We start from the raw sequence: 22,650 nt of genomic DNA on the forward strand, positions 1-22,650 counted from the left end.
ACCTGAATCCAGATATATGCACCTTCCACATGTGTTCTGAAATGCACTAGGAGACGGGCCCCCAGTTCTGGTTGGTCCCAAGCGCTTGAGTGCCAAGCAGGGTAAGATCTTGGGATACAGAGATGACAGGCCCTGCTCTCCATAAACTTATGGTCAACTCAAGGAACTGACAAGAAAGATGTGGGAGAGATGATCTGAGAAAGAGAAATAGAGGGTATGACAGGAACAGAGGAGGACTTTAAGTCCCATCTGGGAACATAAGGCTCACACAATGGAGCCATAGAGTTCAGCACTACGGCTCTGGAGCCAGACTGACTGAATTTGAGTCCTGGTTCCACCAATTCCCAGCTGCATAACTTGTGCAATAAAGAGCAATAACAATAGTGTGTGCCCCACAGGGTGATCATGTGAAGTGCTAAAAACAGTGTCTGACACATGGTAAGCCCTCAGTAAATGTTATTTATTACTGTCCTGTTAGAATGTAAGATCTATGAGGGAAAGGGCTTCGTTGCATTCACAGTTATATGCCCAGTGTCTGATATATAATAGAAGCTCAATAAATATTTGTTAGTGGTTTAGTGATAGAATTTTCAACTTTAATGTGGGAGACCCAGGTTCGACTCCCTGCTAATGCACCTCATGCACAGCCACCACCCGTATGTCAGTGGAGGCTGTGTGTTCCTTTGATGCTGAAAAGGTTTCAGCAGAACTTCCAGACTAAGGCAGACCTACTTCCAAAGATTAACCAATAAAAACTCTATGGATCACAACGGTCTGATCTGCAACTGATCACAGGGATAGCACAGAACAGGGCAGCATTTCGCTCCATTGCATAGGGTTGCCATGAGTCAGGGGCCGACTGGACGGCCGCTAACCACAACAAACGGTAAACACTGGGGTTTTCCTCTCCCTCATCTCCTACCTAAGTGAGACCAGTGTTCCCACCTTAGAGACTCCTCAACAAAACAGCAACCACAAAAAACCATCTTGCCAAACATTTTTTTAAAATGGTTGGATGTGGTAATGTTAGACTTGGCTATAAAATCTCCAGTTCTGCCTACAGTGTCAACAATCCACGGGGAGGAAAGAAAGAAAGAAAAAAAAGTAGCAGATAGAAAGAATGTGGAGAACTGTAGAATCAGGGGACATGGGAATCTTCTTTTTTTATTTCTATTAAAAGGCTAATTTCCTGGAATCCTCATTTTTTTTTCTTTTAGCCCGAGGCTAATCTCTTTTATCCCTGAACTTACAAGCTTGTGTTAATGGGAATAGCAGTCTTGCACCTAGAAAGGAGATAATATCCATAGACTAAAAATATTGTGTCATGTGGCCATTTGCCAGCAACTCAGTAAGGCTTTCTGTAAAACCTGGCATTCTCCCCTCCTTTTAAAGGCTTGTTTAATCAAAGCTGCTCCCCTGATATTCATTCTTGGAAAACAGAAATTAAATAGAATGAAAAGCAATTGCAGCCCCTCTCTGCCCCAGTATTGGCTAAGAAAAGTCCTGAGTAATCAGATCAATTTCGTTAACAAATGCTTGTCAGACAAGCTCTCTGGTTTCCCTGCTGGGAATATCCCTTTACCACCACCCGGGGTTTCTCTCTTTGCAGCCGCGTTGTAGCTATGGTTTGCTCAGGGACACCGAAGCTTCTGTTTGGAAGACAAGGAGCCCACACTTCCTGCCCCATTCACCCTTTATTGTGCCCTGGTATAGGCAGATAGGAGGATGAGAGGGAGCCGTCCTAGTTTCCTGAATTGTCAGAATCCCTGGAGAACCACTCCACCTCTGGCCCACCCTCTACTACAGTCTCAGGAGTGGGTCACCCTGTCCTGGCTTTGCATCCATCAGTTATTTTCGGGCCTACGGCAGAAATAAGCAACAAGAATTCAGCCTCCCGTCTCCTAGAGGACAGATCAGCCAACTTCCAGGCCACCTTTGGCCAAGTTTCCAGAGGGAAGGAAGGATCCTTACTTTTCCAAGGTCCAGGGCATACCGATGACTCTCCAAGCCTCGGAGTGGTGGTGTTGTTAGTGGTTGTCTTAGTTATCTAGGGCTGCTTTAACAGAAATACCACAAGTGGTGGCTTTAACAAACAGAAATTTATTTTCTCACAGTTAGGAGGCTGGGAGTCCGAATGCAGGGTGCTGGTTCTAGGGGAGGTTTTCCTGTCTCTGTTGGCTCTGGGGGAACATCCTCAACCCTTTTCAGCTTCTGTTCCTCAGCGATGTTCATCTGACTTTGTATCTACTTTCCCCCATCTCTGCTCATTTGCTTAATCTGCTTTTTTATCTCAAAAGAGATTCGCTTAAGACACATCCTACACTAATACTGCTTCATTAACACAACAAAGAAAATCCCTTCTCAAATGGGATTATAACCACAAGTATAGGGGTTAGGATTTACAACACATATTTTGGGGGACACAATTCAATCCATAACAGTGGCCATCGGGTCGGCTCTGACTCACGGAGACCCTGTGTTCAACAGAACAAAACGTTGCCTGGCCCTGTGCCATCTTCATGATTGTTGACACTTTTGAGTCCATTGTTACAGCCATTACGTATTGCCTTCCAGCCTAGTGGGCTCATCTTTCAGAACTCTATCAGAAAATATTCTACTGCAATACATTAGGTTTTCATTGGCTAATCTTCAGAAGTAGACCACCAGGTCTTTCTTCTTTGTCTGTTTTCCTCTGGAAGCTCCACTGAGACCTGTCCACCTTGAGTGACCCTGCTGGTATTTGAAATACCGGCAGCATAGCTTCTAGCATCATGCAAGCCACCATGGTACAGCAAACTGTCTGTCGGGTGGTGGCTTGTTTAAGCCACTGAGTACATGCCCACAAAGCCACCCAGAGGACCAACAGCACCAACCAGAGCTGACAGAGAGAAAAACCCTTCCCCTAGAGCCAGCACTCTGAATTCAGACTCCCACCTCCTAAACTGTGAGAAAATAAATTTCTGTTGGTTAAATCCATCCACTTGTGGTATTTCTGTTACAGCAGCACTAGATAACTAAGACAGCATAGAATGAATGAACGGAAGTCGGTTCACACTAGAGTTACCTGGCCCAGAAAAGGTCTCAGTTCCCTTCCTCACCTGTGAAATAAGAGACTGCTCAGTGGACCTGGAAAGTCCCAGCCAGCCAGGACACTTGATAGGGTCAGGTTTGGAATATGACGATCACTTTATTCCTAGGAAGACTTCCTGGAGCCGGAGGACAGACAAGAGCAAGATGGAAGCAGAGAGAGAATTACTCCCCTGTTGGCCCTCCCAGTAACTCAGCTAGTAGTAGCAGGGTTATTGCTCTTTTAATTTAATCCTTTGTCTGGTCTGCTGAAGACAAAGTATGTTTCACTTTATGCAAAAGTCCTTCCCTAATGTAAGGGCCAAGAGAAAGCCCCTTAATGGAGGAACTGCTGCACTAGATCACTTTGCCTCCAGCTTCGACGCTGATTAACGTCCTGAGAGTCTCCAAGGAGGCTCAGCTGCAGTCACCGGGGCCATTTCCAAGCAGAGGAGGAAGAAGGGAGTGTGGGGGTTGGACGGAAGGAGGGGCGGTCTCATATAGCCTCCTTCAGGAGGTAGAGTGGGGGAGTGGGAGGGAGCCCAAAGAAGAGAGGCCAATAAATATAATTATTCACAGGCAGACCCTCCTTCATTTCTTTATACTCTGAGCCCGCAATTGACGAATGTCTCTGAGCCTTGCTCCTATCACAACACAGAAGGTGCACGGGGACAGGGACCTAACGTTAGCTATAAGCCTGTGCTGTCTGATACAGGAGCCGCTAGCCATGAGGACACGTGACAATTGAGCATTCAAAATGTGGCTGGTCTGCATGGAGATGTGCTGTAAGTGCAAAATACACATCAATTTAGAAGACTTAGTATGAAAAAAATAAAGTAATCATTTTTATGTTCATGATATGTTAAAATCATAATATTTTGGATATGTTGAGTTAAATAAAGTATATTATTAACATTAATTTCAACTGTTTCTTTTTTATTAACGCAGTTAAGTGCTCAGCTGCTAACTGAAATGTCAGCGGCAAACCCACCAGCCGCTCCCTAGAAGAAAGATGTGGCAATCTGCATCAGTAAAGATCACAGACTTGAAAACCCTATGGAGGAGTCCTACTCTCCCCTGTAGGGTCACCATGAGTCGGAATTGACTCTGTGACAGCGGGTTTGGTTTTTTATTAGAACATTTAATGTTACATACGTGGCACTCATTTGCAGCTTGCATTGTAGCTCTACTGGACGGTGCTGATCTCAACAATGTACAACTACATGCTTTAAAACTTTTTATTTTTAAAGAAGGAAGCAAATATCAGTGGTTTCTGGATTAGCCCCTATTTTACATGATCTGTGACATAGTTTCACTTCATTAAGCTGGATGAGGTTGCAGGATTTGTCATTTTAAAGGAGCTGGGCTTTCAGGACATTCCCTAGAGCTGTCGTGTAATTCATCCTTCAACTCTAGCTGCTGTCCTGGGCAAGGTGGCTTGTGGAGCCCGCCAGGTAAGACACCAGGCAGGAATCTGCATTTTTTAAAGCATCCTAAGTGTGTTCTTATGCAGGGACCTGGACAACGTCCGAGAAACACTCCTAAACCAGTGTTCCCAGCTTTTCTGAAGAGAAGAATCACCTAAGGTATTTGGCAAATATGCAGATTCGCAGGCCCATCCCAGGGCCACAGAAGCCAAAACTTTAAGAGAGGGATTTGTGAGGTTTAGGAGTCAGCATCTTAAAGCCATTGTTCTCAAACCTAGATGCACATCAGATCAGCTAGGGACTTTAAAATACTGACGTCTGGGCCGTACCCCCGGCCAAGTACCTCAGACTTTCAGGGGATGGGGCCTCAGCATCTGTATTTTTTAAAACTCCTCAATGATTTCAATTTACAACCAAGGTTGATAAGCACTGGTTCGGTCAATAGCAAATTAACCCATCCTCCTTCTACAGTTACAGAGCATGTCATTTACTGCCCCCGAAGCACCCAGAATCTAATTTCTAAGTACAAAGGCCATGATATACTACTTCCTAGATGATATTACTTTTTTTCTAGTCTCAGAAAGGTTCCTTCTAGATTACGTTCACTGCTCCTGCAGGCTGGCTGTTGACTTTCTGTGCAGTTGTTAGTTCTAGCACAGGTATTAAACACTTCATTAACACTTTCTGCTGCAACTTTGAGCACCCCCCCAAAAAAGAAAGAACCCCAACTCCTAAACCCACCGCAGATGCCACAGTTTCAGCCATCAGGTTCTAAGCCCAGCAGCTGCTCTCAGCCCCCTTTGGATGGCACCATGTTTTCTCTTAAAAGAGCAATGCCTGCTGCCGCTGCTCCCCACCTGGACTGCTCCCCGTCATCTGAAAGGGTAACATCTACTATAGGAGGTGTTTTTAAAGGGGTTATGATCTTAAAAGGAGCCCTGGTGGCACAGTGGTTAAGAGCTCGGCTGCTAACCAAAAGGTCAGCAGTTTGAATCCACCACCCCTCCTTGGAAGCTCTGTGGGACAGTTCTACTCTGTCCTATAGGTTTGCTATGAGTTGGAATGGACTCGACGGCAATGGGTTAGTTAGTTAGTTAGTATGACCTTCATCCCTCTGCATACTTTGAAAACATATACTAGAGATGGAGATTGAAAAATAACTATTTTCCTTCAGCTCTGAGATTTCATCCACTTTGCCCCCACTGTGACTTATACAAACTTTACAGCAATTATTATACTGAATCATAATTATTTGTCATGTGCATGAGTATCACCCGTCCAGATGGTAAACTTCCTGAGGCAAATGTGCCTTCTTCATCTTTGTATCCAAACAGAGTGCCTGGCACATAGCAAATGCCCAGTAAATGTTGAAATGAACTAAATATGTAAGTGAGGTGCTACACTTTGGTTGCAGACCTAATCCTCATCCAGAACCTCCTTTCCTCTGGTCACATCAAGCAACAGTAGCCATAGGACACAGTTCTGGTCAATGAGAAGTAAGCAAAAGTCCTCTGGTAGAGCTTCCAGGAAAGTTTTTGTTTTTCTGCCCAGAAAAGGAACAGACTACCCTGGTATGCTCCCTTTATCCTTTACCCCTTCCTGCTTTCTTCCTCTTTCTTCTTCCTGCCTGGAACTCACAGGGAAAGCCTGGAGGTACACAAGTCATCTTGCAACCATGATGTGAATAAAAAGTGAACAAAATTAACATGTTCTGGATGGAAGCGTAGTTAAGATAGGAAGAGCCCAGGTTCCTGATAGCATCACTGAGCAGCATCAGCTCTGGACTGCCTGCCTCTGGACTGCTTGTTATTGGAGAAAAAATCAAATCTCATTTCTCCCACTGTGGCTGAGGAATGACAAAGACATTCCTAACTGATATGATTAGTATGTTATTAAAAAGTATGCATTTAAAGCATCTAGCATTGTTCCTATGAGGGGCAGTGGCAGTTCAAAGGTAGAATTCTTGCCTTCCCTGTGAGAGACCCAGGTTTGATTCATGGCCAATGCAACTTATGTGCAGTCACCACTCATCTGTCATGGGAGGCTTATATTTTGTTATGATGATGAACAGGTTTCGGAAGAGCTTCCAGACTAAGACAGACTAGGAAGAAAGGCCTGGTGAACTAGCTCGGAAAATCAACCAATGAAAACCCTATGGATCACAACGGTCCAATCCCGAAATGACCATGGGGATGGCGCAGGACTGGGAAGTATTTCATTGCATTGTGCATGAGGTCACCATGAGTTGGGGCAGACTCAATAGCAGCTAACAACAACAACAAGCATTGTTCCTAGTACACAATAGGGACTCAATAAATGTTTCCATATTCATTCACTTCTTCATGCAAATATTGACACGAATGAATCTTGAATGAATGAGTGAATAAAGGATTGAAGGAATGACTTTCTGGGCAGAAGGATCATCTTCTAATAAAAAGACTATTCTCTAAGATGTGTCCAGTTGTCTTAAAACAGCTTTGTTTCAGACCCTGTAGACTATACTATGTTAATCCTAGAGTTCATTCCAATGCTCACTGCTGTTAGAAAAAGTAGTGCTATTGAAGCTGCAAATCGTGAAGCAAACAGTAGAAACAGTTTCCTGGTGTTACCAATTCACTGAGCGTCCTATTTCAAACATTCTCTGTAAGAGGGCGGCGTTTGCAGGAGTGTTGCCTGCTCGAGTTTTGTTGTGAGGCATTAGCTTCCTTTCTTTCTCTGCCCAGCTGCAGTGAGTGCACTCCAGTGGGCCGAGCTAGGAGCTGAGACATGCATGCCCAGGGACAAGCTAAGAGGCTAGGGGGTCAATGGAGACAGAAGCCCCTCGTTAGCTCCATTAATGAAACTGGTTAGAAAGGGAGAGAAGCAAAATCATCTCTCTCAGACTGAACCAGGAAGCAACTCTACAGGACCCAGTTTCCTTCTCTATGGCCTGAAATTCCTGGGACTTTTTTTTTTTTTTTTTAACTTGGTTCTAAGCAGCTTGTCTTTCACTCTTGAAGAGGATGTGGTCCTTGCCGTCCACACCTTCAGTAAATTTTCACTGAACCTGAACTGTTGTTCCAACTCAAGTACATTTATGCTTGCTTTTAAAATAAATATAAGTGGATTTTTATTAGCTTCGATCAACAAAATATTGAGCAGTTTTGATATGCCAGGCACTGTGCTAAGTGGTTTTACATGCATTATCTATTTAATACTCACAATCCCTCTACTGGGGTCGGTGCTATTATTATTCCCATTTTACAGATTAAGAAACTGAAGATTAGAGAGATTAAGAACTTGTCTGAGACCACACAGCTACGAATCCAGTCTAAGGTGTCTGGCTCCAAAGTCCCTTTACCTGTTCCAGCCATTTCCTCTACTCTATGCTTTGGAAGTGGACAGCATATTTCCCCCATTTCCACTTGCTCAGGCCCACACTGCTGTGACACCCACGTCAAAGCCAACCTAGGCAAGTATCTCTTCAGTTTAACAAGGAGACTTACACTGAGGGGTATGTTTCGGCTTGTGTCTTCTGGATCAAAGGCCTCAACCTGGTAAATGAATCCTGGGTTTGCTCCTTCTGCTATGTAGAGCTCTAAACCTATAGCAGTGTCCAAAGTGGAATAGGAAACATTTTATTAGATGAAGCAAATGGGGAAATCCAACACTGAGGCAGCTGTACACATCCAAAGGCAGTCAAGGATATTGGCATTGTGGGAAAGAGGGAAGCAACAATACAGGTCATGAGAAAGACCACTGGCCAACTTATGGGATTAATAAAGTACTAGGGTTGGCCAAGGTGGTATCAAGTCTTCATTTATTTCCTCTGTTGAGAGATGATCTGGGTACTGTGTCTGAGGGGTTGAGGGGGAGAGGGAGGTGATAAGGGAAGAGAGTTGGGAAGCAACCACAGAGAAGAGCCTCCGGTGTGAGGCTGGGCCATGTTCCAGGTTCACTGTAGTGTGCAAATTCCTCCTAAGGTGACCTTAAAGTGTACTTAGATCTCAGCAGAAATTAGTTGGTCGAAATGAGAGGGCTTATAGTGGAACAGAAGTACCCAGGTGACACAAACAGTTAATGTGCTTGGCTGCTAACTGAAAAGCTGGAAGTTCAAGTTCACCCAGAGGTGCCTTGGAAGAAAGTCCTGGTGACCTACTTCTAAAAAATCAGACATTGAAAATGCTATGGAGCACAGTTCTACTCTGGCATACACGGGGTTGCCATGAGCCGGAATTGAAGGCAATTGTTTGTTTGTTTTTCATGCTTTCATTCAAAGAAATATTTACTGAATTCTCACTATCTGCCAAATACTGATCTACACACTGGGATGCAGTAGTTCCCAAAACAGACAAAACCCTGCTCTCATGGAACTTGCATTCTAGTGGGCGGATACAGACAATAAAATAAATGAGTAAAATGTCTGTGTATTAGTGAGAACTGTTATGGAGAAAAATCAAGGGGTGTTGTGGGATGGGGGATGGGTTACAATTTCAAATTGAGTAGTTAGGGAAGGTTGTCTGAGGAGGGAACACTTGAGTTGAGATCCTTAAGGAAATGAGGAAGAGCCATGGGTATATCTGGGGAAGAGTCAGAGGAAACAGCAAGTGTAAAAATACTGAGGCAGGGTCCCGTTAACCCATTGCCGTTGAGTTGATTCCGACTCATAGCAACCCTATGGGACAGAGTAGAACTGCCCATAGGGTTTCCAAGGCGGTAATCATCATGAAAGTAGACTGCCACATCTTTCTTCCACGGAGTAGCTGGTGACTTCAAACCGCCAACCTTTCAGTTAGCAGCCAAGCACCTAACTACTGTGCCACAAGGGCTCCTTGAGGTAGGGTCATGCCTAGGGTAATCACAGATCAGCAAGGAGGCCACTACACTGGAGCAGAGCAGGGAGGGGAGAGGGTGGGACAGGAGTTTAAAGGAGTAATGGTGGCTGGAAGGTTCTTGCCAGTTTCGATGAGGCCTCTTGGGGACTCTGGCTTTCCCTGTGGGTGAGCTGGGAAGTTCACATAGGGTTTTAAGCAGAGGAATACCCCAACTTCACTGACATTTGAACAGAATCCCTCTGGCTGCTGCATGGAGAATAGACTGAAGAGGGGCCAGTCAGCTGGCTGTGTGGAAATTAAATCCCACTTCTCTGACACCAAATACATGTTGAACAATCCAAATCAATTCATTATCAGTTCTTTTCCACTTCTGACACCAGCTGCACACGCAGCCCTTCTGCCTCTGACCCTAACCACCCAGAGCTAGGCCACATCTCACAAGTTAAAGGGCACAGTACTCCAGACTGCCAAGTCTGCACAAGACCTCAGATGCCAGCCACAAACTTGAAAGTCCCCAAGACCCCACCACCCCTGACCTGTTGGCTTCTGAGTAGTGGTCAGAAGTGATGGTGTCTTGGGATCGATAATTGACTAGAACGACTCACAGAACTCACAGAAAGTGCTATACTTATGATTATGATTTTGTTATTGCAAAAAGGATGGAAGTAAAGAGACTCATAGGGCAAGGTGTAGGAGGGTTCTCAAGGCGAAGCTTCTACGTCCCAAAAAGGGATGCACTGTCCTTCCATGTACATCAGTGTCTGTCACCAACCGGGAGGCCCATGGACCTTCCAAGTCCAGAGCTTTCTTTGGACCTCATGGGGCATGACTGATTGAATTATGCTCCCCTCCCCTGAGGTGCTGCTTCTTTCTGGTCTGGTCTGGTCAGCCCCCATCCAAGAGGTACTTCATTAGGTCTCATCAAAGACACTTCAATAGCTGGGGTAATTCCAAAGTTTTACAGGATCTCTCTCAGCAACCAAGGACAAAGACCAAATTCTTTGAGTAAAGTTAATCCCACACCAGTCATTGTACTAATCCAGGTGAGAAATGATTAGTGGCTTGGACCATGGTGATAGTGGTAGAGATGCTGACGAGAGGTCGGAATCTGGATATGTTGAGAAGCTGTCAATATTTCCTAATGGATTTGATGTTGAGTGTGAAAGACAGAGAGGAGTCAAGGATGACTCCAAGGTTTTGGTCCAAGCAACCGAAAGGATGGAGTTGCCACTGACTAGCATAGGAACGGAATCCCTGGGTGGTGCAAAGGATTAACATGCTCAGCTGCTAACCCAAAGTTTGGCAGTTTGAGTCTACCCAGAGGTGCCTCGGAAGAAGGCCTGATGACTACTTCCAAAAATCAGCCATTGACAACTCTATGGAGCTCAGTTCTAGTCTGACAAATACGAGTCAATTTGACAGCAACTGGTTTGGCTTTTTTTTTTTTGTTTTAACATGAGAAAGACACAGGAGAAGCAGATTTGAGTGGAGGTGCAGAGTCAAGAGTTTTGTCTGGAGGCACGCTACACTTGCAATGTCTATTAGACATCCAGGAGGAAATGTTGGGTGAGGCAGTTAGATATTTGAATCAAAAGTTCAGGAGAAAGTCTGAACTGGAAAGACAGACTTAAGGGTTGTCAGCATATGGATTGTCTTCAAAGTCATGAGCTTGGGAGAAATTGTGTAGGAAGTTACACTATATTCCAGTACCTTATATTGTCCCTACTCTGTAGCAGACCTTGGATACACAAGTATCCTGAACAAGTCAGTCAATGACTGCAGTATATAGTGATAAGCCTGTGATAGGCTCAGCACAGGTTCCTCCGGAATGATCCACTTGAGGCCTCTGAGCCTCAGTTTCTTCTACAGGGCTGGGAAAGCACCAAGAGAAACCATGAATGTTAAGACTTTGTGAATTACTGGGCATGCTGGGCTGGATACATTTCATTTGTTCCCTGCTCATTAAGCAGCTGCCTTTTCCAGAGAAAACATCTGCTTGTTTATTTACTTTCTCTTTTTCTCTGTCCCCCAGGGTCTTCCCTGAAGCCACCGTGTGGGCTGCCTTGCACACCCCAGCATATCTTACCTTTCGCCAAGTTGCCTAGAAAGTAAGGCGGCTCATTCACATCTGTTACCTGGACAGTGAGGACCTGCAGGTCTGTAACACCAACCTCATCCTTCACATAAATCTGCAAATCAAATATGTTTGGTCCTGTTTCAAAATCTAGTTGTTCCTTCCCAGTGGTGACAACCTAAAACCAAATGCAAAATTATTAGTAACCATGTGAAAGAAGGTCTGTTTTGCACACATATATTCTGCAAAGGGATATTAGTAGGAAGGAAGCAACCAGCATCCTGAAGACCACCTTTCATTCCCTGTTGGAGGACCTGTTTGTTTTACCGAAGTCCTTCCAACTCAAGCCTCATGACACTTCACTAAAGGGACTCCTGCAGGTGGTGCTGCTTTTCACAGGAAACAAAAATATCCAGGAGACATCCTGCTGAGATTGACTGGAGATGGAAAGCCTGAGAATTTAAAAACCCACTGCTATTCGGGGTACTCTCCTAGACAAATCTCTTAGCTATGTTGAATTTACATGGATTTCTTCATCTTGAAGAATAGGATGTTGTACTTTCCTGGGATTGCTATTAAATTATATCTTGACTCATCATTCCATTCTAATTTTCTCAAGGCCACATCTAAGAATAAACAACAGAAGAGGCACTGGATACATCTGCATAATGAGGAATGATATTTACTAACATCAACAGACTGTTCACTTTTTTGTGCCTTTCCACACATTCTCCCATTGTCAGGGACTTCTGTCTTCTGTACTCCAAGTATTTTGGAGATGTGACTGAAGGGTAGGGGGTTGGAGGCGGGAAAATATCAAGAATCAGGGCCAGAGAGACATCATCAGAATCTAGAGTTGTTGCTAGCAGGAACCCCAATGAGCAACGGCGGGAGAATCCTGCTGAGGTTAACTGGAGGCCAACCTGAGCCTTAGAAAGGGTGGCAGGTTCTGAGCCTCTCACTTCTATATGCACAGCCCAACTTAGCCCCCGGAACTCCCAGAAGGCCCAGAGCCCTTTGGGACATCAAGGATTAAATTTCATAAATGTCCTTAATTATGCTGATAGAATGTTTTGGTTATCAACATGACTAGGACCAAGAAGAGAGACCCTTCAGTGTCCTGCAGTGAAGAGAACACCTGGCTCTGATCCCATTTCCTCCACTGAACTTCTGTGTGGCCTTGGGAAAGTCGCTTCTCCTTTCTCTCATTTTGTTTCCACATGACTACAACCAGGGAAATAATTCTTGTCCTAGTTAAACAGCTGAAGTTCATACAAGGTGTCATAATGAAGAGCTAGACCAGGGTTCTATGGAAAAGCAGGGGGAGAAAAGACCATTGTGAGAGGCTTCATGGAGGAGGTGGTGGGTACTGTGTTTCACTTTGGAAGATCTAGATTGGTTAAGAGAAGGGAGATGTGGAATGAGTGTGTGCACCGGAGGGAGAATGTACAACAGGTGAAGGGCTGAGAGAGAAAAGGAAACAGTCTTGTTCCCACTACTGAGCAGATCAGCCTGGTATCCACGGGAATGCAGGTGACTTGACCCTGTGCTTGGCACGTGGTTGGTGAGAGGCAGCACCACATAGGGGTTGGACCACAAATGCAACAGCCAGGCCACCTGGCTTCAAAGCTCAGCCTTCCCATTACTTAGCCTTTCCATGCCTCCGTTTTCCTATCTGTAAGTGGGGATAGCAATAGCACCTACTTTATAGGGGTTGTCGTGAGGATTAAATGAGCTAATCCATGAGAAGTGATTACAACACTGACACTGAGCAAGCACTCGGCAAATGCTGACTTTTATCATTATTACAACAAAACAACAACAACCCGTGGCTGTCGAGTTGATTCGGACTCACAGTGACTCTATAGGACAGAGTGGAACTGCCTATCATTATTAGGTGGCCAAAAAACACGTAATGAAAGTGTGTCCACCAGAGAAGTCTCCTCAGTCATGATGATTTATTCTGTTTCCTGATTTATAGTTGCCTGCTAAGCCTGAAGCCCTCTCCTGAACCCCAAGCTTGAATAGATCCTTTATCACCTATTGCCGGTCCCTTCTCCCTGGGAACTAGCTCTAACACACTAAAATCAAACAAAAAACTCGTTGCCATCTAGTTGATTCTGACTTATAACAACCCCATGTAACTGCCCCATTGAGTTTTCTTGGCTGTAATCTTTACAGACACAGATCGCCTGATCTTTCTTCCGCGGAGCTGCTGGGTGGATTCAAACTGCCAACATTTGTTAGCAGTCGAGCATTTAACTGTTGCACCACCAGGGCTCCTGGAGGAAGGAAATAAAACAGTTTAAAAGGATCTGAAATGTTATATCTTGAAACCAAAGGAATTGTTCTCCTATCAACATAAATGGAAAAAATTATTGTTGTTGTTGTTACCACATGATTTATTAAATGTTTACTATGGGCCAGGCTCTTGCCAAGCCATCTGCTGGAGTATTTCGTTCAATCATCACAACCACCGTCGGCTGGTAGATATCTCCCCATTTCCCATATAAGGAACCTAGAGCTGGAGGGGTGGTGTGTCAGTTTGGTTGCCAGCCATCAGACTGCAGAGCCCACACTCTGAATTTTGGTGAAAGACAGTAAGGTTGGTTTTCTGCATGTTGAGTTTGAGGTCGTTCTGGACAAGGCTGAGCAAATGGACAGCCGGGCAAGGTGAGAGACAATTGGCAAAACCGGCAAGCCAGGGTCCACAGTGCTCCAGATAGGAGGTGGGAAAGGAGGGAAGCCAGGCTCAGAGAGGACAGATCAAAGGAAGAGGATGCACGCCTCCAGGGGACCTTGGAGAGCTTGTGGTCACAGGCCTGTCTTCACAGCTGTGGAACTACAGCTCAGCAGTCATTCCTCCCTGGCTTCTCAGAGCAATCCTTCTTGGTGCTGCTCCAGGAAAAAAAACCCTTGACCAATAATCAGCCACAGGTGGCCGAATGAGGCTCTGGCTTCTCTCTTGCTGCGTAATAGAAGCCAGCCCAGTGTGGGAGTTATGAGCAAGGGTCTGGGACCAGCCTGCCTGATCTCAAATTGCCATTCCACCACCTTCTAGCTGTGTGAACCTGAGCAAGTCACTCAACCTCTCTGTGCCTCGGTTTACCACCTTTAATATGCATATAATAGCAGTACACCAATTCATAGCATTGTTGTGAGTATGAAATGAGTAAATTCATATCAAACGTCTAGGGGAGTGGTTGGCCATGGTAAGTACTCCATAAGTGTGAGTTGTTATTATTGTTATTATCATTACTGCTTCTTACTCCCTAGGAGTCTTCAGCACTGTGTACCAAAGCAGGGAGGCCTGGCCTCTGGCATGATTTGGAGTTCACCCTCAGAAAGCCCTGCATGACTGAGTCTGAGGCCAACAGTGATGAGATCTCTGAGCCAGAAACCCAATAACCTCATCACTGGACTCGTCATCCTCCAGGGTGCCAAGGTTACCCAAGGAGAGGCCAGGCTCTGCCATGATCTAAAGATGGCAGGATGGTTCTTGTAAGCAGTTTGGGCTGAAGAATAGGATTTTGTTGGAGGGGATGGTTGATAATGTCGGGTAATTTCTAGGGAAAGATGACTCATGCTTAAGAACAGCTGCAGGACTTGTGAACATATGGCCTATCCTAATACCAAGACAGGGTCTAGGCAGCTGCACTGAACTGTTGAGCCTAGATTACACTGAGGGACTAAAAAATTTGCCATTTCTAGGGATCAGGAAGGAGCCCTGGTGGCACAACAGTTAAGTGTCTAGCTGCTAACCAAAAGGTTGGCAGTTTGAACCCACCAGCAGCTCTGTAGGAAGAAAGACTTGGCAATCTGCTCCTGTAAAGATTACAGCCTGGAGAACCCTATGGGGCAGCTCTACTCTGTCATACAGGGTCACTATGAGTCAGAATCAACTCAACGGCACACAGCAATAACAACGGGGATCAGGAACAGAAGGGAATTCTTCCGGCATATACTAAACCAAAACAAAACCAAACCCATGCTGTCAAGTCCATTTCGACTCATAGCAACCCTATAGGATGGAGCAGAACTGCCCCATAGGTTTTCCAAGGATCAGCTGGTGGATTCAAACCACTGACTTTTTGGTTAGCAGCCAAGCTCTTAACCACTGTACCACCAGGGATCCAGCATATACTAAGTGCTATATAGTTGTAAGCAATTGGCAAGGCTTAGAGGAACAGACACACAGCAGTTGTTAAGGAGGAAATTCTTCTTTGATTGAAAGCCCTGCTTGAATCATATGGAATGTTGGAAGGGCAAGTCCTATAAAAAAGGATTTGGGGCTCACCAAAAAAGCCATAGGTGCACATGGCCATACAGGGGAGAGAGGCTGTGAGCTGGAGTCAGAAGACCTGAGCTAAGTTCTTATTTCATCCTTGACAAATCTTGTCTTTGACAAATCAGTTACCCTTGCTGTCTCTCAATTTCTCTTATTTCTAAAAATATGAATAAAAATGTTAAGATAATAATACCAGGATCAGTTGAAACAACCAAGAGATCAGGTATATGAACATTCTTTAGAACCTTTATGCAAATTTGATGCAGCATCATTATCATCATGACCATCATTAGAGGCAATAGATCATAGAGGTTAACAATGAGAGCTCTCAAGTAGAAACAACCCAACAGATGACTGGATAAACAACATGCAGTATATCCATAAAATGGAATATCATTCAGCCATAAAAAGGAATGAAGTATCAGTGCGTGCTGCAACATGAGTGGTCCTTGAAAACACTATGCTAAGTGAAAACAAGGCAGTCACAAAAGACCACATATTTTAATACAGTGCAGTGAATTACTGAATATGGCCCTTCTAGCCATAGTCTTCGTAACTCCCACCAAATGACTGGGTGAGACTATGCAAATTAGGTACTTGTAGCCCATCAAGGGGATTGGATAGCTTGCTAATAATGTGAATAAGGTGCATGACACCCTTGTGGGGGTGGAACCATGCAAATAAGGTATGTGGAACCCTAACCGGGGGATTGGTCAGTTTTGCCATCCCACTGCGCTTAAAATGAGCCATCCCAGAGGCAGGAAGGGAGGAGCTCACCAACACCAAGAAAGAAGAACCAAGAGAGAAGCACATCCTTTGGACCCAGGATCCCTGAGCCAAGAACCTCCTAGATCCAGGAGACAGAGACAGAGCTGCAACACGTGAGATGGCAAGAGATGGTGAGAAGCGGTGGCAGCAGAAACAGGAGAGTGGCAGGAGACAGCCCAGTGGGCTTCTTGGCCCAGGGAGTGAGAAAGCTGAGTGCCTTTGGGCAGGAGGCTTGCTGGCAGTGTGGGGTGCCTCCAGGCACTTGTTGGAGCTAGGCTCACCAACCTACGGAGCGAGAGAGCTGAGGCAGGAGGCTTCCTGGCAGAGTTGTGTGCTTCCAGCAAGAGAGCTGAGCACCTTACGGACACTAATCAGCAGTTAAAAGAGCTTTGTAACATTTGCTGGAGCAGGGCTGAGAAGAGCCTGTCCTGATGGAAAGACTGTATCCTGAGCATTCCTGAACCTGAATTGTAAGCTGTTATTCCCTAATAAACTCCATAATCCTAAATATTGTCTGTGAGTTCTGTGTGGCCATTGCAACAAATTGTCAAACCCAGAAGAGAAGTAGAGAGTGCTGTGGGAGGGAGGATTGGTGTCAGAATTGGTAAAAAGGTTGAAGGATGGAGGTGTGTCTGACCTCCGCTTCATAGGAATCAGCCTTGGGCTGTTGATCTTGATTCTCCTTCCCCCTTGTGAAGGAGACGCCCCTGCCCCCCACACCATTTTTATATTGTATGACTCCATTTATATGAAATGTCCAGAAGAGGCAAATCCATAGAGATGGAATGCAAATTAGTGGTTGCCAGGGCTGGGAGGAGAGGAAAATGGGAAATGACTGCTAGTGGGTATGGGGTTTCATTTTAGGATGGTGAAAATGCTCTAAAATGAGATAGTTGCACAACTCTGTGAATATACTAAAAACCACTGAATTATACACTTTAAAAGGATGAATTTTATGATATGTGAATTATATTCCAATGAACTTGTAAAAAAAAAAAAAGAATGAGCTTGACTGCCTGGGTTCCAACCTCAAGTTAGCCACCTATTAGCTGTGCAACCCAGGGCAAGTGACTTCACTTCTCTGGGCCTCATTTTCCCCATCTGTGAAAAGGAGGTAATAATACAACACAGTCATTGGTCTGTTTTGAAGATTAAAAGAGTAAATGCATGTAAAGCACTCTCAACAGTGTCCAGCATATATTAAGTGCTACATAAGTGTAAGCAATTGGCAAAGCTTATAGGAACCCACACGCAGCAGCTGTTAAACATAAGCTAGATGTTAACAGAGCAGATAGACAGGGCAGCTGAGTCACAGGTCCAGCATCTAGGGCCTGGGAATGTAAACCAGATGCTGAGGTGAAGACTGGCTGAATTTGCACTCTTTACATACCAGAAGGCCCAGCCCTAGGGGTGGAGGGGTGGGGGGTTAGGAAATGAGAAGTCCAAATGCCTGAGCTCTGACCCTCAACTCCTGGTTTTTGCAGGTCTGCTATGGGACCCAGATGTTTGCACTTTTGGAAAGATTTCCCGGAGGTTGTGAAGATCGGCCAGATTTGAGAACTCCTAGCACGTACGAAGAGGCAGTCATTCAAACAGAACAAGGGACTACTGCATGGTTTAAAATCAAGAAAGGTGTGTGTCAGGGTTGTGTCCTTTCATCATACTTATTCAATCTGTATGCAAGGCGCCCTGGTGGCACAGTGGTTAAGACTTCAGCTGCTAAACAAAAGGTTGGCGGTTCGAATCTACCAGCAGTTCTTTGGAAACGCTATGGGGGCAGTTCTACTCTGTCCTAGAGGGTCGCTATGAGTCAGAATCAACTCAACAGCAAAAGGTTTGGTTTTGGTCTTTGGATGCTAAGCAAACAATCTGAGAAGCTGGACTATATGAAGAAGACTGGAGCATCAGGATTGGAGGAAGACTCGCTAACAACCTGCAATATGTAGATAACACAACCTTGCTTGCTGAAAATGAAGACTTGAAGCACTTACTGATGAAGATCAAAGACCACAGCCTTCAGTATGGATTACACCTCAACATAAAGCAAACAAAAGTCCTTACAACTGGACCAATAAGCAACATCATTATAAATGGAGAAATATTGAAGTTGTAAAGGATTTCATTTTACTTGGATCCACAATCAACGCCCATAGAAACAGCAGTCAAGAAATCAAACGATGTATTGCATTGGGCAAACCTGCTGCAAAAGACCTCTTCAAAGTGTTAAAAAGCAAAGATGTCATTTTGAGTACTAAGGTGTGCCTGACCCAAGCCATGGTATTTTCAATTGCCTCATATGCATGTGAAAGCTGCACAATGAATAAGGAAGACCAAAGAAGAATTATGCTTTTGAATTATGGTGTCGGTGAAAAATTTTGAATATACCATGAACTGCCAGAAGAACGAACAAATTTGTCTTGGAAGAAGTACAGCATTAGAAGCTAGGATGGCGAGACTTCATCTCACGTATTTTGGACATGTTATCCAGAGGGACCAGTCCCTGGAGAAGGACATCATGCTTGGTAAGGTAGAGGGTCAGCAAAAAAGAGGAAGACCCTCGATGAGATGGATTAACACAGTGGCTGCAATAATGGGCTCAAATATAGCAAAGATTGTGAGGAGGGCACAGGACCGGGCAGTGTTTCAATCTGTTGTACATAGGGTCACTATGAGTTAGAACTGACTTAATGGCACCTAACAACAACAACAGTACTTACGTCAGGGAAGCAACAGAACCTAGGCCAAGCAGGCCTGGTCCCACTGGGTCCCTCAAGATCCCCAGGGAATGGTGGGCAGGACCAGTGGCAGGGCTGATGATAATTGCAGGAGGTTCCTATATCAGCAGAGGAAAGGGGTGGAGTGGGGGGTGCTAAAGTATTGGTAGGTTCTGACACCTGGCCCCTAAAGAGATCCTTAGAAAATCTCAGGTTATCAGTGGAAAAGAGCTAGCCATGCAATAAGCAGATTTGTCATGCCTAAGGGGCATGTCAACTTTGAAAAAGACTCAAATGACAAACTAAAAATAGAGCAGCAGTGGCATGGCTCTTGAATGTGAGTGATCAGGCCTAAATCAACTAATAGGAAACAGTCACATGGTAAGGCTGGACATTCAGATTTCTATTTTTTATTAAGGGTGTGTGTCGTCCATATTAAATAAGTTTTCTCTTTGATCTTCTAAAAAAAATCACAGAATTGTAGAAAAGTAGAATCATAGTTCATCAGAGCCTGGCTTTCAAAGACATCAGTACCCAAACTATCCCACCAAATAATGTAGTTACCATATGCACACCTAACACCTGATGTCTTGGGTCTTCTATTTGTCAAAAAATGAGCATAATGTTCAGTTGCACTGGGTTAAGTGGAGAAAAAGGGTCTAAAGGCTACAGGGACACCTAGCAGAGAGGGCTCTAGGATGTCCCAAGCAGGACTTCTGGATCTTAAAATAGGAGAGAGAAACCTGAGGAAAGAGGAGGAAATAATCCCATCTACCCGTGTGCAGGAGCACCTGTGTGCTGACAGCTCTCACGCAGAGTAAGACGCTGCTGCTCACCTCAAAGTCGGTGTCTGACAGCCCATTCACCTTGAAGGCCTCAGTGAGAGGACTCGAGTTGATTATCAGGGGAAAGCCTGGAATCACAGGTGACAGTGATGCTGATAAATTCACGGCAAACCTGTGTACTGCAGTCTCTGGTGGAGAATTCTCTGCCACGTTGCTTGTAGCTGGTAAGTGGATTAAGTGCAGCGCCTCTCTCTCTGGATTTCAAAAGCATGCAAAATGACATGAACACAAAGCCTTTTACTGGGGACTGGGACTAAACAGTCTGTGGCTGCAGTACGTGGCTCGGAGCAATGACGTGACCTAGTCACTTCCCAAAGACAAACACTCTTGCCAAGTGGTGGAAATGAGAATGCAAGATCTTCTGGGAGCCAAGAGAACAGCCACCACCAAGCAACCATGTAATCCGCTTCTGTAATTCGGTAAGTAAAGCTGCTGCTTTTCTCTTGCCCCCCTGCTTCCCTCCTCTTTTCTCCCAGCCTTTGGGGAGAGGCAGGGAAAGAGAAACAAGATGCCCTAGGAGACAGACACCCACTTGAAGACCCCAGTCTGGTAATGACATCTTCTCTTACAAGAGCCTGGTAGCTTACAAGAGTTTATTTTCCTTCTCTGTATGAGTACTTTACTCACAAGTTCATCTGACAATTGAGTGTGCATGACTGGAAAGCCCCAAAATCTTGGTAGATCTCCTCACTCCATTAGTAATCTCAACGACAATGATTTGCTAATAGTGGATGCTATGGGCATCATGAGGAGCTCTGGTGGCATAGTGGTTAGGCACTCAGCTGCTAACCAAAAGGTCAGCAGTTCAAATCCACCAGGTGCTCCTTGGAAACACTATGGGGCAGTTCTACTCTGTCCTATAGGGTCGCTATGTGTCAGAATCGACTCGACAGCAACAGGTTTGGTTTTTTTGGTTTTGTGGTTATCATGTAGAGGGTCAACCTGTACTTCTTGGTTGACAGGTGAACTCTCATTTCACAGAGGAGGAAATGAGAGGCTCAGGGAGGGCATGTGAGTTGCCTTGGGCTACAATACAGACAGGGAATTTTTTCTTTTTTTTTCTGTCGTTTACTGAGAGTGGTGTGTTGAAGTCTCCTACTATTATTGTGGAACTGTCAATTTCTCTTTTCAGTGTTGTTAGAGTTTGTTTTATGTATTTTGGAGCCCTGTGATCGGTGCATAGATGTTTATTATGGTTATGTCTTCATGATGGATCATCCCCTTAATCATTATATAGTGTCCTTCTTTGTCTTTTATGGTGGATTTTGTTTTAAAGTCTATTTTATCTGAGATTAGTATTGCCACTCCTGCTCTTTTTTGGTAGTTGTTAGCTTGATTTTTTTTTTTTTTTGACTTTTAATAAATTCACATCTTTGTTTCTAAGGCGTGTCTCTTGTAGATAGCATATTGATGGATCCTGTTTTCTTATCCATTCTGTACAGACAGGGAATTTTATAATTTAAGAGAAAACATGTTTCCTCTAGGAAAGCCTTGGGACCATTCTAAGTTCTCCATGACACTCTGGGTGACTTTTCCAGTACAGAGGAGAGCAACAGTCCATGGTCTTTCATACCTCCATAATAATAGTTACCATTTATTCAAAACATCCAGTGTTCCAAGTGGTACACAACGTTAAATCCTTTATCTCATGTGCTCCTCAAAACAACCCCTGAGACAGGTATTAATGTTATCACTTTACAGATGAGAAGACTAAACTTAGAGACACACAATTAACAAATCACAAAGCCAAGATTTAAACTAGGTCATATATAAAGGCTGCATTATCTCCATGTCTTCACACATGCTGTTCATTCTACTTAGAACACCCTTCCTTCCTGTGTTCCACTTGCCCAAACACCTATTGAAGGAATCTTCTAAATTTCCTAACTATTATCCCAAACAAAGTTGATCACTGCCTCCTTTGTCACTCTGGAACATTTCGCATATTTCCAGTTTAGATCTCTTTACGTTGTACTATGGTATGTGTTTACTTGCCTCTCTCCCCCTGATTGGGAGCATGTTCATTTTTGAGGGGCATAGGTAAGTGTCAGCGCACTTTGAGATACTCACATTCCAAGCCACAGGACTTGCAGACTTCTGCTACCACCTACTACAGCTTCCCAATCCTGGCCACTGCCAGCCAGTGGGGAAAAAACCCTTGGATGGGAGGAGGCACAGGGGTGTGGGGGGACAGTAGAATGGTCTGTCCTACTAAAAGATGTAAAATTTCTAGAAACAAACAATGGAAAATGTTGGGTTTTGTAAAAGGATGTTTTTATTTCAATTTGAGAATCGGGGAGGGCCAGCAGAGTAAATAGAAATGTAGAAAAAATTGAAATAAGCACATTATTGATACAAAATTCCAGAAATCTAAAGTCATTTGAATTAGAGACTAAAATACATTATGCATAAGTTATTTTTGCTCACAGAATTATCAAGTTTTATGGACAAGGACTGTGCAAGGACTCAGCAATATCAAAACAGCTGATGTTTAGGGTGATGGAAATATGAATAGATTTTTTTAATCTATTAAAATTGACTTTAATATTATAGCATTCTTTTTTTATTTATTTTTTTATTGTACTTCAGGTGAAGGCTTACAGAACAAATAGTTTCTCATGAAACGGAAGTACACATGTTGTTTTATAACATTG

General features: G+C 44.3%; 1 protein-coding gene across 1 annotated transcript in view; it reads right to left on the reverse strand.

Annotated features, from left to right (window-relative positions):
• Positions 1-22,650, reverse strand: part of CDHR3 (cadherin related family member 3) — a 74,300-nt gene that overhangs the window by 43,266 nt on the left and 8,384 nt on the right. The window contains exons 2-4 of the mRNA XM_004382607.1: positions 19,988-20,190; positions 11,394-11,559; positions 7,979-8,076 (exon numbers count right to left, since the gene is read on the reverse strand). Of these exons, the coding sequence (XP_004382664.1) occupies positions 7,979-8,076; positions 11,394-11,559; positions 19,988-20,190 (467 nt within the window). The remainder of the gene's footprint in view (positions 1-7,978; positions 8,077-11,393; positions 11,560-19,987; positions 20,191-22,650) is intronic.

The sequence above is a fragment of the Trichechus manatus genome, unplaced genomic scaffold (genome assembly GCF_000243295.1).
Source record: "Trichechus manatus latirostris isolate Lorelei unplaced genomic scaffold, TriManLat1.0 scaffold00096, whole genome shotgun sequence".
In the NCBI taxonomy this organism is placed as follows: Eukaryota; Metazoa; Chordata; class Mammalia; order Sirenia; family Trichechidae; genus Trichechus; species Trichechus manatus.